At 50.3% G+C, this 15,536-nt stretch overlaps 6 protein-coding genes across 6 annotated transcripts; all 6 read left to right on the top strand.

The window, feature by feature from the left end:
• Positions 1–123: 123 nt before the first annotated feature.
• P174DRAFT_439155 (lysophospholipid acyltransferase family protein) lies at positions 124–3,085 on the top strand (the record flags this gene model as incomplete). The annotated part of the gene is made up of 8 exons (XM_024826726.1): positions 124–631; positions 697–915; positions 967–1,222; positions 1,278–1,956; positions 2,006–2,317; positions 2,373–2,480; positions 2,546–2,628; positions 2,693–3,085. Coding segments are annotated over 8 exons (2,331 nt in total), but the record flags the coding sequence as incomplete, so codon positions are not given.
• A 229-nt stretch (positions 3,086–3,314) lies between these two features.
• P174DRAFT_449014 (ammonium transporter) lies at positions 3,315–5,482 on the top strand. The gene is made up of 5 exons (XM_024828804.1): positions 3,315–3,800; positions 3,881–4,095; positions 4,144–4,324; positions 4,379–4,699; positions 4,757–5,482. The coding sequence occupies exons 1-5, from the start codon at positions 3,792–3,794 to the stop codon at positions 5,453–5,455; spliced, it is 1,425 nt and encodes a 474-aa protein (XP_024685973.1). The 5' UTR covers positions 3,315–3,791; the 3' UTR covers positions 5,456–5,482.
• Positions 5,483–6,471: 989 nt separating this feature from the next.
• Positions 6,472–9,456, top strand: P174DRAFT_402517 (putative nucleoside diphosphatase (Ynd1)). Its single transcript, XM_024823958.1, has 4 exons — positions 6,472–6,804; positions 6,880–6,914; positions 6,967–7,093; positions 7,166–9,456. The coding sequence occupies exons 1-4, from the start codon at positions 6,795–6,797 to the stop codon at positions 9,133–9,135; spliced, it is 2,142 nt and encodes a 713-aa protein (XP_024685972.1). The 5' UTR covers positions 6,472–6,794; the 3' UTR covers positions 9,136–9,456.
• A 130-nt stretch (positions 9,457–9,586) lies between these two features.
• lea1 (U2 snRNP complex subunit LEA1) lies at positions 9,587–10,938 on the top strand. Its single transcript, XM_024826725.1, has 4 exons — positions 9,587–9,814; positions 9,900–9,940; positions 10,016–10,276; positions 10,373–10,938. Exons 1-4 carry the CDS (start codon positions 9,736–9,738, stop codon positions 10,751–10,753), a joined length of 762 nt encoding a protein of 253 aa, XP_024685971.1. The 5' UTR covers positions 9,587–9,735; the 3' UTR covers positions 10,754–10,938.
• A 140-nt stretch (positions 10,939–11,078) lies between these two features.
• P174DRAFT_439150 (uncharacterized protein) lies at positions 11,079–12,398 on the top strand. The gene is made up of 3 exons (XM_024826724.1): positions 11,079–11,809; positions 11,833–11,899; positions 11,960–12,398. The coding sequence occupies exons 1-3, from the start codon at positions 11,381–11,383 to the stop codon at positions 12,211–12,213; spliced, it is 750 nt and encodes a 249-aa protein (XP_024685970.1). The 5' UTR covers positions 11,079–11,380; the 3' UTR covers positions 12,214–12,398.
• Positions 12,399–13,058: 660 nt separating this feature from the next.
• P174DRAFT_402512 (uncharacterized protein) lies at positions 13,059–14,286 on the top strand (the record flags this gene model as incomplete). Its single annotated transcript, XM_024823957.1, has 3 exons — positions 13,059–13,313; positions 13,371–13,491; positions 13,547–14,286. 3 exons carry the CDS (start codon positions 13,059–13,061, stop codon positions 14,242–14,244), a joined length of 1,074 nt encoding a protein of 357 aa, XP_024685969.1. The 3' UTR covers positions 14,245–14,286.
• Positions 14,287–15,536: the final 1,250 nt, after the last annotated feature.

Genomic DNA, 15,536 nt, shown 5'->3' with positions numbered 1-15,536 from the left:
GATTAGATGCGATTTGGACCGGCGTTTCGCGTCTTCGATAACACTCACTTTACTTCCCCTTCCCCGCAACAATCGCCTTTAGCTCCGATTGAGGATGCCGGTGGAAAAGGCGCCCATGGAGGCCCCGACCTGGAGATTGTTGGTGATAAGGTAACAATTCATCCAAGCGGATACACTGGGGGACCTCAGGATGGCCCAATTACGGAGCGCAACCTCGTTTCTCATATGGCGCGCTTTCGTGAGAATCCTTTTGACTTCTTGCGAGAAGTTAGCCTCTACATGTCGGGAACAGGATGGCGCGCATACAACGATGTGATCGGACAACCTATATTTTACCCGGGGTTCTCTGAACGGATCAAGTCGAGCATCCTTGCCAGTCCAATTCTCCAAGCGAAGGTCAAGGAGTTAGCAGAGATGCGCCTTGCGGTAGAGGAAAAGGAAGGACTCCTACAGATAGGCCAGGACCCTGTATCGAAAAGGAAAAAGCAGCGCCGGGCTGAGATTGAGAGCAATTTGAAGGAGGTTGTTGATACAATGATGGATAATATGATCTGCAAGATGGAGAGTAAGACATTCATCCGAGGGGCATATTATCTTTGCACCCAACTTCTCACACGAGCCTACCATCAGGGTGAGGGTGCCTCTAAAACTGTTTTCCTGTGTGATGACTGCAGATTGTTGACCTTATTGTTCCAGGAATCCACGTATCCAGCGAGGAAGTTCTGCGCTTGCGATCGGTCGCCCAGGAAGCGGCAAAAAAGAAGCAATCTATCGTCTTTTTGCCATGCCACAAGTCTCATGTAGACTACGTATCACTGCAGCTTATTTGCTATCGTCTGGGAATTGGCTTGCCGATCGTCGTGGCCGGTGACAATCTCAACATTCCTTTACTGGGCCCTTTTCTACAACACGCAGGTACAGTCCATCATCACGCCGATTTCCTATCATCGCAGCTAACCATTTCAGGCGCTATGTGGATCAGGAGAAGTTTTGGGAATGACCCACTGTATCATACCGTTGTTCAGGCATACATCGATACACTTTTGCAGAAAGGGTTTAATTTCGAGTGCTTCATTGAAGGGGGACGGTCACGGACGGGCAAGCTCTTGTCACCAAAATTCGGTATCCTGAATTTCATTGTGGACAGCCTCCTATCAGGACGGGTTGAAGACACCATTATTTGTCCCGTAAGCACGCAGTATGACAAGGTCATTGAGACCGAGTATGGTACCCCAGAACATTGGTTCCCTATCACACTTTTCTGACGCATTAAATAGGTCCTACATTAGCGAGCTACTTGGCCAGCCGAAGCGGAAAGAAAATTTGGCTGACCTGCTTTCGTCGTCTTCTGTTCTGTCATTGAAGTTGGGGCGGGTCGATGTTCGGTTCCATGAGCCATGGAGTTTGCGAGAGTTCATCACGCAGCAACTGAGTCGGCTGCCCAACCAGATCGACGCAAAGTCTGGTCAGAAGCTGAGCTACACAGAAAGAGGACGCATTTTGAGAACGCTGGGGTACCGAGTTCTCTCTGATATTAACAATGTGTCCGTGATGATGCCAACTGCTCTTGTTGGTACCGTTTTATTGACTCTCCGTGGTCGTGGTGTTGGCAAGGGAGAGCTGGTACGCCGTGTCGAATGGCTCTGCGAGCGGGTCCGAGCGAAAGGAGGGCGTGTTGCTCATTTCTATCGATCTCCCACTGAACTCGTCGTAGATCGTGCTCTGGAAGTCCTGGGCCCCAAGCTCGTGGGCGAGGTAACCGGTTTAGCCGAGCCTACCTTTTATGCTATAGACCGCTTCCAGCTCTCATTCTACCGCAACATGACAATCCATTTGTTCATAACGGAAGCACTTGTCTCTGCGGCTATGTACACAAGGGTCAAACAGGGCGGTGGTCCTGCACACCAACGCATTTCGTTCGAAGATCTTCTGAGACAGGTCTCATTCCTATCACAGGTATGCCTACCGTGTTTACAACGGACACAAAGGTACTGACTCGCTGCAGCTGTTTCGTGGTGAATTCATTTTCCCTCCTGAGGGTTTGACGACTAATCTCGAGAAAACACTTCGAGGACTGGAGAAGGACGAAGTCATTACGGTCTCCAGAGATTCCTCCGGGAAGCCACTCTTTGTTGAACTTAGTGAGGCTGAGCGTCAGCGCGGAAGAGAGAACTACGACTTCTATTGTTTCCTTATTTGGCCTTTCATTGAGGCGGCCTGGCTTGGCGCAGTGTCCCTCATGGGGCTGACCCCGCCTCTGGATGGGCCAAAGGACGTTTGGATTGACCAAAAGAAAGCGCAAGACAGTGCGCAGATCGTAAGTGTTTTTCTAAGACCGCTTCGTCCATGATGGTATCTAATACCCTCTGTAGCTTGGCAAAACCCTGTACCACCAGGGAGATCTCTCTTACTTTGAGGCTGTGAACAAGGAAACGCTCAAGAATTCTTACCAACGTTTTGCTGAAGAAGGAATCATTCTTGTCGCGAAGAGCAAAGAGTCTCGCACAGGTCCTACAATCAAGCTTGCCCCGAATGGACCCCAGAGCGCGACCCAGCAACAGGCAAACTCTTGCCCCGCGGCCGTCTATGGGATTTCACCGAGTTGATCGCTCAGTCAAGACGTGAAGGGTAAGTGACGACTAACTTCCCCATACTCCTGCAGTTTCTTTCGTTTCTACTGACACTCATATAGCAAAAACCGTCGGGACGGAGCTACGGTGTCATCGCGTGTTCTTATAATGACCGATACTGTCGGCCGCAAATTATTTGAGAGTGCAGCAAGCCCTGACCCGACGAATAACGTTGATGTTTCGACACGAACGATGCGTAGAAACGTCATTACGCCGTCGAAACTCTAACGGGGCCTGATGGCTTATGAATCGTTATATCTTTTTTGATATTTGCCCATTGACGTTTTCTTGAACGGTTTCCCTTTCTTGCCAATACCCCTCCGAACAGCATAGGGTTGTTGTACCCATTTTGCCTCCAATTTCCCATATTTTCTCACTGTATGCATACACTCTACATTGTAACTAATTGTGTACATATACATTTTAAATGTATCTCATTCCATGGAAGACCACGCTTTCTGCAGAGTTGGGCTTCATGGTGCAGTTACACTACATTGGGCGGCTACATCTTTCTGCTACTGATATGCAGATTTATTGTTAATGTATATCAGGTCAAGTCCGGCCTGTAATATAAATCGGTGCAAAGCCCCAATCGACATTTCCTATCGGATTGCAACCCTGATAGACTTCGGTTATCTACCACCAATGATCGCCATCGGCCCTCACGCATTGCATTTCCCGTTACAAGCAGGCTGATACAGCTCTAAACCCTAGATAGATGAAAGATCCGGGGTTAATAAGAGCATCAGCTGCAGCCTTGCACCTTATCAGCATTCTTTGAGAGTTTGGCCTCCCTGCAACTTGGCAACAGCAACAAAAGAACGACCAGAACCACTGCTATCCAGTTACTCATGCTGTGTTATCGTGATTATGGAGCTTAAGTTGGCTTCCTAGATCTTGGCGCGAATAGATAAGCGTCGTTCTTGTGCTGTTGTGAGTAAGTTGTTCCCGATGAATTTCATGATTTGCTCTGTGCGTATCATTTGCCATGATGGAGCCTGCTTCGGTGGTCGCGAACGAAGAGTTCGAGAAACAAGAATAGACAAATGTGGCAGAGCCTTTTTGAAGGGCCCCTAATCGCTACGAATATCCGTATAGCTATTCGATTGCGAGCCGAAAGAGGGAGTCGAAAGCGTAGCTGCGCGACGAACACCCCGCAGTATGAGTCAGGTATGTTAATGTACAAATCTTCATGAAGCTGTTTTGCGCTGTGAATTGAAATATGACTGACGACGGCTCACGGACGATAGCCGATCTACAATGCCTCGACACCCGAAGGTGGTGATCCGACCAAAGTCGACGTGAATGCGCAGTATGCCGGACTCGAATATCACTACGTCTATATCATGACCTGCAGCTTCGTTGTCTGGCTTATATTGCCTGGAATCGGTCTGCTTTATAGTGGGTTAGCACGCAGGAAATCTGCCTTGGCTCTGCTTTTCCAGTCCTGGATGATCCTCGCAGTGTACGTTCTCTGAGACCATACTACTTGGATGATACTGAGCATGAATAGGACGACGTTTCAATGGATGTTCTGGGGTTATTCTCTTACTTACTCCAGGGACGGCGGTCCGTTCATTGGCACTCTCAAGAACTTTGGAATGATGGATGTCCTTGTTGCGCCGTCCCCGGGTTCTGCAGTGCTTCCTGAAATTGTGTTTTGTCTGTATCAGCTGCTTTTCTGCGCCTGCACGGTGAGAGCCTCTGCACACTTGCGACAGATGAGACCCGTACGCTGATTAGGGCAGGTGATGATTGTCGTCGGTGGGGCTTTCGAACGTGGAAATATCCTGCCATCGTTGATATTCAGCTTCTTCTGGGCCACACTCGTCTACTGCCCGGTGGCGCGATGGACATGGAGCAGCCACGGCTGGCTTTATAATCTTCCAGCTTTGGATTTCGCCGGTGGTGGCCCTGTTCACATTGCTTCCGGCTGGGCAGCTCTGGCTTACGCAATGGTGCTGGGAAAGCGAAAGGATCATGGCATGGTTTCGTTGCGCAAACCTCATAACACGACTTTGGTCTTCATCGGAACCGTTCTGATCTGCTTTGGGTGGCTGGGATTCAATGTACGGTCATTATCAACAATTGTCTGCCTTGAAGGGGGCGCCGCTAACCAATGACAGGGCGGCTCAACTCTCAATGCTAGTGTGCGTTCTATGGTGGTTATCTTCAACACTAATACGGCAGCGAGCACAGGCATCTTAGGATGGGCTATGGTTGATTACATCAAACGCAAGCGAAAATTCTCCGTAGTTGGAGCCTGTGAAGGAGCCATTGCCGGTCTGGTGGGCATCACCCCGGCTGCCGGATACGTGCCCGTTTGGCTAGCAGCTTGTATTGGGTTCATCACCAGCATTGTGTGCTCGCTCCTGCAGAATATCAATGACTGGCTGAATATTGACGAGGGCATGGATGTATTCAAGCTCCATGGTGTGGGTGGCATCGTCGGCGCGTTCCTGACGGGTCTATTCGCAACTGAGAATATCTCGTCCCTTGATGGTTTCACCTTTTCAAGTGGAGCGATTGACGGAAATGGAATCCAGGTTGGCTACCAACTGGCTGAAATCTGCGCCATCTCGGGTTACTCGTTCGTGGTCTCCTGCGTCTTGCTATACATTCTCAAATTCATCCCGGGGATGAACCTACGAGTCGATGAGGAATCCGAGATGATTGGACTTGACCAGGCTCAGCTCTTTGAAGAACAGATTGGAGACTGGAGCTTAGTGGACAACTCCATTACTGTGACAACCCCAACCATTATCGGGGTTTCGAAACAGTCATCAGTTTCGAAGGATGAAACTCACGCGGGGAAAGCAATGTAGGTCAGATAATTTGTTTCTTACAATGAGATTTTCGCTTTATTAGCTTAGGTGGAGTCCATTAAGGTCGAGGGTTTGGAAGTTTGACATGACCCTATTAGTGGAGTTGGTAAAGGGTGTTGCCGTGTGGGCTATCCTTGGGATTACAGGCTCACACAGGAATGAGTGGAGAGGAATGCATCCCATCTAGCACGTACGGAGTAGACTAGGTAGACTCAATTCGGAGTTTACCATGTTCCTGAACAGAGGACTACGCCGTGCTCACTGCCATCAGCAGGGATTCATGACTGGAAGCGGATGCCTTGAATAACTCGCTATAACTCAGACGGGGCAATCTTTGCAAGGCCACCTTGAATCCAATAATCATATTCATGAGTCTTCCAGAAAACGTACTCTGTATAGCATAGATGAATCCTAACCGTGGATGGATGACACTTGACGTCTCAGGATCGACTATCAGGCTATCAGCCAGTCTCACTGCAGGAGATAAAGTTGTCAGGTTCCGCCAATGACGCGACGGACAAACTCAGCAAAGTGGGGGGAGCTTACGTCAATCCGGCCGGAGTGCGTAAGTTTAGTGCTCTTTAGCGCACTTTTCGGGGCTATTTTCAGTGTTTTGATTGTAAAGGAGGGTGGAAGATGGGAACATGAACGTCTGAGGCTGGGCCTGGACTACGTATGCCCTTTGGGATTTTCGTATTCTCGAAAAGACTAGTACAGGGTCCAATTGAGAATTGTTCCTTATGCCATTGTATCCAGTCAATTATATCTCGAAGATTATGGAATTTATATCCGGGTTGCGATGAGTGCAATCTATGACCACTGTCACTATCATGAAATCCTGATATCCAGATGGTTCCAGGCCTCTTCTAATAAAGACTAGTGGTATTCTGGTGTACGGTCCCGCTGGCGATCGGCGACGGGAGTGGTCGCGTTTCTGTCGCCATCCGTTCCCGTCTTATCGTTACCCCGTAACTTTCTTCTGGCCCTTTTTTTCCCTCTCCCCCTCCACATAGACCCTGTACGCATCATTGTCGTCTTCCTTCTAGGCCTCGTCGTCGTCTTCTCCTCTTGTACTGTTTTTTTATATCTTGCTTAAGCAAGGCCATTCGTTTGATCCATCTAAGCCTTGGTTTCTTCTCCCCCGGTTTCCCCGCCTTCTCCGTCGTCCATCGCTTTCCCCCGGTGTAGCTTACGGTTGCATGCTGTCGCATTGCTTCACTTCGACGCCTGTTCACAACTGAGTGTTGTCGCTTCTCAAACGTTCGCTTTTTAAGGTCGCCAATCTGGCGGCAATGCTTGACATATAATCATAATTATCGGCTTTTCCTCCACGTTACCAATGGGCAAATGTATGCCACCACTCCTCTTTTCAGCTACTTTGTTCCTCGCTGTTGAAGCGGCAGCTGACCATCGTGTCGCATTAGGGCATTATGGCATCGTCCTGGATGCGGGATCATCTGTAAGCGTCTTAACTGTGAAAGGATTTGCTTCCCTGCTAACAACTGAGACAGGGGACTCGCGTGCACGTCTATCGGTGGTTGGATCCCGCTATTGCTCGCAAGCACGCTAAAAGTGATGAGTTGAAAACATTACCGGAGCTCAAAACAAAATCGGAATGGACGAAAAAGATACACCCTGGTAGGTTATATCAGAGTACATGTCTGCAATTTCCCTTCGGAATCCGTCTCGCTGACAATCACATTGTCATAGGCGTGTCATCGTTCGCCGACAGACCCGAGGCAGTAGGCCCCGATCATCTTGCGGAACTTTTCGATCATGCGCGCAAGATCGTCCCCGCCGATCAGATAAAGGATACTCCGATCTTTTTACTAGCCACTGCTGGGATGCGACTCTTACCCAATCGTGATCGCGAGCTTCTTTTACAACAGATCTGCTCCTACGCCAGCAAGAACTATGATTTTCTGCTTCCTGATTGCGGTGTGCACATTCAGGTCATCCCAGGGGTGACAGAGGCCCTCTACGGATGGATCGCAACCAATTATTTGCTGGGCAGCTTCGATGAACCGAAAGGACATGATCATGGCAAGGGCCATCATACTTATGGGTTCTTGGATATGGGTGGTGCATCCGCGCAGATTGCCTTTGCGCCAAATATAACCGAGACCGAGAAGCACGCGAATGACCTGACTCTACTTCGGCTGCGAAACATTGACGGTTCCACCCAGGAGCATCGGGTTTTTGTGACATCTTGGCTTGAATTTGGCGTGCACGAAGCTCGGAGACGTTATTTGGAGGCCCTACAAACCGCAGCCGGAATCGCGAAGGAACTTCCCGACCCGTGTCTCCCCAATGGGCTTCGAACCACAATCAACGGCAAACCTCTGCGGACCGACGACACCTCAGAGTTATCTCTGCTGGGAACTGGGCGATTCGACGAATGCTTGCGACAAACATACCCGCTTTTGGACAAGGATGCGCCCTGTTCGGATGAACCTTGCCTTCTTCACGGAGTACATGTCCCTGCTATTGACTTTGATGTGAATCATTTCATCGGTATCAGCGAGTACTGGCATACGACGCATGAGATCTTTGAAATGGGACACAAGGACAAAGCGTACGATTTCAACACTTATCAACAGCGGGTACAACAGTTCTGTTCACAAGATTGGGAAGCCATCGATCAGAATATAGAAAAACAGTCGTGGGGAAAGAAGGTCGATCGGGAATCGGCTTCCGAGGTCTGCTTCAAGGCTTCATGGATCATCAATATGCTGCACAACGGCATCGGTATCCCTCGCGTGGGTCTCGAGGATACTACTGGTTCAGGTCACAACGGAACCAAGGAAGTTCTCTCCCATGGCAAGGAGAAAGGATTCCTTGATCCTTTTCAAGCGGTTCACAAGATTCACTCCACTGAAGTTAGCTGGACACTGGGTAAAATGGTGCTTTATGCATGCTCTGAGGTTCCAGTGGAAGTCCAAGAAGCTCAAGAGACACTCCCGGTTGGCTTTGGCAGCAATGTTGCAGGTGTCCCCAATGACTTCCAATATCCTAGCGTCGAGTTATTTCCCAGCAATGAGTCGCTTCACGTTGCGAATTGGCACGATGCGCTCTTTGATGGTGATTCTTCGCGCAGGGTTCCGGGATTCCTACTTTTCCTGGTTATTATTGCAATGGCTGCATTCTTCCTCTGCGGCCGGAGTCGTCGACTGAGAGGTTACCACATGTTCAAAAATCTCTTCAAGCGCGGAGGTGGGCCTCATCCGAGCTACCCCAGGAAGCGGAGAACCTTCCCTGGCAAATTACCATTCTTCGGCGGCAGCTCACATTCATACGAGCGCGTTCTTGAAGACGGTGCCCATGAAATTGACCTGGGTGTGGTAGGCTCCGGTCGTGGCTCTCTGGACAGAAGACACTCCTCGGATACGGATTCGAGTGGCTTCGTGCCTCCGAAGCGAACAACAACCTGGAGCGGTCCAACCACTCCTAGTTTCAAGTTTGGATTGGACAATTCGTCCACATCGACCATCGGGCTGGGAATCACCGCTGATTCTGGCGTCAATGCCATGGATCGTGCCGGGTTGGTCGTGAGGACGGAGAGTAGGGACCACCTGGCTCCAGTAGCACTAGGCCCGACTACAAACGGCCGTCGCTCTAGGACAGGCAGTCCGACGAGATCTCAGAGATCACCCAATATGACTCCCCTAAATCAAGACTAATGATCATACTTTTTAATTTGCATATCGTTTGGCGTTACGGTACGGTTTCCATCGTCGTCTCCTGCATCTGAAAACTTTTATTCCTCGGTGACCTGCACTTCCCTGTCGCTCTTCGATTCGATTCAGATGTTGAATTGCTTTCTACTTTCCTTCGTCATTCTATATTACGATCTTGTGCTCCGGAGTACATAGCTGCTGCTTTTGTTCCGACGTCTTTCTGCTAGCCGTTCTCTGGGATGAATTTGGCTTATACGTTTTAACGAGGTTTCATGTATCATAGACTCGAAATCACCTATATAGCACGTCCATAATAAGCTGAAGTACTGGATATTTCTTGATTCGATCAAATACTGTAACATCACGTGCTTCATTGGAGAGCTCAGTTGGTCAACCTCACCGCCTGGCAAAATCTTGAGGTAATGCTGCTTCAATAATTCAGCCATGCGCTAGAGAGCTTCGGCTTCAATCTCCGCTTTCTGCGATATATCTCAATTGCTTTATTGTCATCTCAATTATTATCTTCCCTTTTGTTCGATTCTGCGCATTACTTGCGTGCATGATACCCCAATAGAGAAGCAGCAATAAAAATCCACCGCCGCAATGCGATTGACCGTCGAACTTATTCAGAATTCCCTTTCCTACATCAATCCGCTCAAGGATCGCGAGCTAGACCTTCGAGGTGGGTTTTGCACTTTGGCCTGAAAAGGACAGATACTACACTTCTGAATGAGCTGGATTGATATCGATTTTTTTGAATTATGCAGGGCACAAGATTCCCACCATTGAAAACCTGGGTATTGCAAAGGTATGTTCGGTTCGAAACGTTGAGCCTGTCGGCTCGGCTGGTTGGCTAGTGGTGCAGAAGGCTTATAGGCAATAGGACCAAGATGCGATCGACTTTACGGATAACGATATCTCCTCCCTGGGGAATTTCCCTTTCTTTCCTCGTCTCCACACCCTCCTTCTTGCACGCAATCGGGTGAAGCATATTCAGCCGACGATAGCTTCCACCATTCCCAACCTGACGACGCTGGTACTCACGGCGAACAATATGTCCGAGTTGGCGGACTTGGACCCCCTCCGAAACTTGACACGCTTGACTCATCTGGTGTTACTGGAGAACCCCGTTACACGGAAAGAGGTGAGCTGCCCTGCTTTTTCGCGCACGTTACATACTTAGGATTCGGTTCATGCTACTACAACGCGTCCTCTGGATAAGAGTTGCTGATTTCTGTAGCACTACCGATACTGGGTGATCTGGCGGATACCAAGCGTCCGATTCCTCGACTACCAGAAAGTGAAAGACGCGGAGCGGGCAAAGGCGAAGGAGCTATTTGGTACTGCCGAAGAACCCACAGCTCTCGCGTCCAAGATTATGGGCATCAAATCTCGTACCTTTGATGTACCGTCTGGCGGCGCTGAGCGAGCACCGGCAGACAAGGCTGTTAGGGTCAAGCTGACCGAGAAGGAGAGGAAGCGGGTCGAAAAGATGATCCGTGAGGCGAGGAGTCTACAGGAGATTACTAGACTGGAGAAGGAATTGAACGAAGGGCGGATACCCGGAGGTGCTCTTGATGCCGGTGAGGACAGCGACGAGGAGAATCAGATGCAGATGTGAATGCGGACCGGCGTTGAGGTTCACTTGTTCTATTACGGGATTTGTGTTCGAATATGTTTTTGAAGGCTCTGTCTGCATGAGGCACATGTCTGGTTTTAGTGGGTTCTCTTTTACTCGGAGTTATTTATGCGTGTTCCTCGGCAGCACAATACAAAAGCTCTTTAAGTCGAGCATACTAGATTGATGTGGCATAATGATAAGCAACTAGTTGACTCGCATCAGCCGTTGTAGATGAAATGGGGAGGATGCTGATTGATGCCAAGACTCTCAATCTGATAAGATAACAACACGTGCTTTACATATCGGCCTCAACGTCATCAATAATCGTATACAGTCATTTGAGGATCGTTCTGCCAGATGACATGACTTGACGCTTCAGTGCAGGATAGATACTCCAATTGACTAACCTGCTTGCTAAATTTCCATTTACTCTGCAGGGCAAAGAACAGAATACCTCCATCAATTAACATACCCAAACCCCGCAATCCACAGCACACCCTGGCTCCAAACATCTATAGCAAACGGCTCTCCTCCCTGGCCCTCCAACTACGACGCCAGTCTACATCTACATCCTCATCCGCTACTCCAACCGTCAGTACCCCATCAAATCCATCGTCACCAGGAAAAATGCCGGCCCGTGCCCCCTGGCTCTCAACCTTCCAATCCCACCTCTCCCAGTCCTCCACCTCTGAATTCAACATCACCACCATCGCCCTCGACGCAAAGGGCCAGACCGTCCCTCGTACCCGCACCTGCGGCTTCCGAGGCTGGTTCCCAAACCCAGAACTACACTCTAGCACGGTCAAGACCCTCGAGTCGCAGAACGAGCGCCCGAACCCGTCCGTGTACGAGAGCGAGATGATCTCGTTTACGACGGACGTGCGGATGGAGAAGATCGGGCAGCTGGAGGCGTCGGGGAATGTAGTTGAGGCGGTGTTCTGGTTGAAGGATGTGGGTAATCAGTGGAGGGTGCGAGGGGAGGCGTTTGTGATTGGGGATCCGACCAGTGGGGAGGGAGAGGAAAAGGCCAGGGAGGAGATTAGGAAGGGGTTGAGGGTTTGTGATGGGTGTGAGGGAAGGAAAAGGAGTGGAGTTGGGAGAGGCAGGTGACGACGTACTTTGCGAACCATACGCCTGTTCTTAGAGGTTGGTTTTTTCGTCTCTTGTGCTTGGTTTAAGTCATATTTGAAAGCTGATGCTGTATAGGCTCGTTCAAGAATCCTCCGCCTGGAACACCGAGATCGCAAGTACCCACTAATCCCGAGCTCAAGCTTGGTCAAAAGCTGAATGATTTGCATGACCCTGTTGCTCGTGGGAACTTCCGCGTGGTTGTCATCCGCGCTAATGAGGTTGAGCGGTTGGATCTGTCAGACTATGAGAAGCCACAGCGGTGGAACTGGACCCTTGTTGGCGGGACTGGTGATGGTGCTAAATGGGAGGAGACTGAGCTATGGCCGTAGACAAAGTATTTGGTCGAATTGTGGAGTGAAGTGAAGCGGTCCAATGCATTGTTCCAACTATTCTATGACATACTATGTGATAATATAGAATGTTTTCTTCATGTTATTCTCTTTGTTCCGTGGCTGACCAAATAGACAGGCGTCTTATCATGGTGTGCTTCCTTGTTATTAGATATAGAGCAGACGAGTGAATATCAAAGAGCTTCAGCAGGTTCTGTTCTCCCCAGCCCCTCTGTGCTCAACCACCGGACGATCCAGTTCCGGGTCAGGGCCGACTATGCCCTGAATATCCTGTCGATAAGAGCATATATCGACCCTATTGGGCTTAGAAGAGGCGATATTCCAGAGAGCAGTGAATTGAGTCTCCCCAGTCTTGCCTGCTTCCCTCTCAGAGTGGAGCCTGGTGCTGAATTTAGATGGAACATTCCGCTCCAGCAGCGTCAACTCAACATATCCATCTCAGTTGAACATTCACTCTCTTGTTCACCCTGTCTGTTAGCGTCGCTTGAGTATTCAAGACCCCTCCCATCTCACCTTCTCTCTCACTCCTTCTGTTCTTCTTCTTTCCTCCAACATCACCATCATTACCATCATTCCTCCATCTCCTGCTCTTTAGCTGTTACAAAGGCTCTCAAAACCAATCAATCATTTTCGTACTTACAAGCTTCGCTTGTTACCTCTCTGGTAAGGAACTGGGTCAATTCCTTGAGGTCGTGGCGTCGCTTCAGCTCGCTAACACAAGCCGCCTGCACAGCTCCCGCATCACATCGGTGAGATACCAGTCGATCTCTTGGATCTGTTGGCGACATTTCAGCTAACACGGGTTAGCTCTAAAGACTACCACAATGTCCGAGCAAGCAGACACGCTCTGTGTCAAGTGCGGGGCCCCTCGCGCGAAGGGTTTCGTCGGCATGGTGACCAGCATGTGCCTCGACTGTGCCAGGGTCAAGCTTGAGGCTGACACGGCAAACACCCACAGTGAGAAGGCGTCCCATGCCGGCGAGCCCCTCGCCAATCCCCAGTCCGAGGCTGAGGAAGCCGCTGGGAGCGAGAGGGCCCCTAGCGTGGAGGAGGGCGAACAGCCCTCCCGCAGCCGCAAGGTTAGTATCCGGCTCGCTCTCTGCTTCGATGGCACGTTCACGCTGACGATCCTCTAGCGGTGCATCCAGCCATCGGCGGCCAAAGGCGCCGATGGTAAAAAAATGACGCCGGCGTGTGCCAACTGCAAGAAGTCAAAAATACGTTGCACGCACCGTCAGGTCATCGAAGACGATGACAGTACGTTTCCTCCTCTTCCATTCTCTTCTGATCGCGATGAGCTAACTGTTTCAAGGCAACGTCCCCTCCCGGAAACGGAAGAGGGAAGCAGAGGCACAAGTCGGTGTCAGGGATGACGCTGGCAATGGCAGCGATCCTTCTGCCTCGGTGGGCGCGGAGGACCAGGCTCCCCCACCAGCGAAGAGACCCCTTCGGATCCGGTTGAAGGGCAAAAACGAGGAGGTGTTGACGGAGTCCGCCCCTCGTCCCGCCGGATCCGAAGCTGGTGTCTCTGTCGCAAAGAGGCAGGCCCCGGGCGGGCTTCGCAAACGCAAGTTTGTCGAAGTCGAGGAGGAAGCGTCATCGGGCGCGACCGAATCGAAACCCGCAGCCGCTGTGAGCGTCGAAGGGACCGGCTCCGTGGAGGCGTCCAACCCTCCACGGAAGCGAACCCGACGGGGGCGAAAGCCAAAGGCGGAGCGTGATGTTGAAGCCGTTGAGCAGGCGGCAGTTCGCAACACGACTCCAGCACCCGTCGTGGCGCCCGCTGCTGCCAGGTCCCCCGCCACAGCTCCGGGGTCGCGGCCTTTGCCCTCCTTCCCGATGAACAATCTGGAAGGAGCCGCCCATTTGTCAGTGCATGCGGTTCTCAGCAGAGAACTGCAGCAGAAGCTGGAGGACGCCGAGACCAAGTGGCTCGCAGCGATTCAATCCCTCCAAGCTGCCAAGCAAGCACTTGACAATTGGGTGGAGGTGTGGAACAGCGGGCTGTGAAAACAGTACTCCCTGTTCTCATGCCTGGTGAAGGTCTGCAAGGTGTTGCTTTTGCGGCTGTGGGCAACCTTCATCAGCTGTTTCTTTTGTTCATGTAATTAGAGCGCGGCGCAAGGACGATGTGGTCGGTTCCTGTATCTGCCCCCTTGACCTCCCGTACAGGGGATGGGAGAGGTGCGGCTTTCTGTATCGGCGTTGGGTTGATGTTTTTTTACTTTGCATTCAGCATCCTGTTCCTCGGGCCCTGTCTCTCCTTCAACTGAATGAGAGAATTGTGGGCCCAGGACGGCTCCTGCTCTTTTGCCGCTTTGCATGTACTGTACAGTTTTGTCTTTTTTCTGGTTAGCTTTTCTGCTTTTGCTTCTCTTTTTCGCATGGAGTTTCACGGATGGTTTATTAGGGAGCCGACGATACCGCGGCAGAATTGATGATTTCGATTGACTGAAGCTGCATGATTCTGCATCCAGCAGATGGACTACGTTGCTGCGACACCACCAAGATCGAGTGAAACCTTGTAAAGATAATCCAACCCATCATCTTGCCGTAGACCCGTAGCTTGACGATCCTTCTTCCTCATCAACACCTTTGGAGGAGTCTGGACGGCCAGCAAATTGCCAAGCCCGGCGCCAAAACAGGAAAGTCTTACCAATTACCCGATTGAGAATAACCCGGCGACACTCGGCGACAAAAGTACTGTATTCTACGCTAGAGAAGAACGGAATAATCAAAAGGAATTGGTCAGGTCACATGAAGATGATCAGGCATGAATTTCACATATCATTCTTTGTTCCAAGTCGGAAATTGGTGCGTAGGAACTAACTCGCTTCAACGTCAAGTCAACGGATAGGAAACAAAGAGCAATCAATAACTAACTTACTCATTGCACACTATCTAAGCAAGATAACCTATGACTTCTCCATGTCTTTTTTGATCACCCTCTAATTACGATCCCACGGTGCGACCATGATCAGCACAGCAAACATGTTTCGATTGTTACAGATTGGACTATTATGAGAACTTTAATGTTTGGTAAGACTACAGAGTACAGTCACACACTCCCACTAAACAAAGACATCTCCACGGGCTCTCCCCGCCCATCAGCGAGTAATGTGGACTTACCCAAGACAATTGTCAGCCGTTTGACATCTCGGCTTGTTAAAGTTCTGGCTCAGTGTCAGGATGTCCACTCATGTCCGCAGGTCGGCTCGGCAGCAGTCCGACGTTGAGGAGAAATGCAACTCGACAGTCTGGCACTCGTCGATCAGATGTTGATTCTTGATTTCTCAGTGTGA

This window comes from Aspergillus novofumigatus (assembly GCF_002847465.1).
Source record: "Aspergillus novofumigatus IBT 16806 chromosome Unknown P174scaffold_2, whole genome shotgun sequence".
Classification (NCBI taxonomy): Eukaryota; Fungi; Ascomycota; class Eurotiomycetes; order Eurotiales; family Aspergillaceae; genus Aspergillus; species Aspergillus novofumigatus.
Note: the sequence above shows the minus strand (reverse complement) of the source record. Positions and strands in the feature narration are given on the sequence as shown.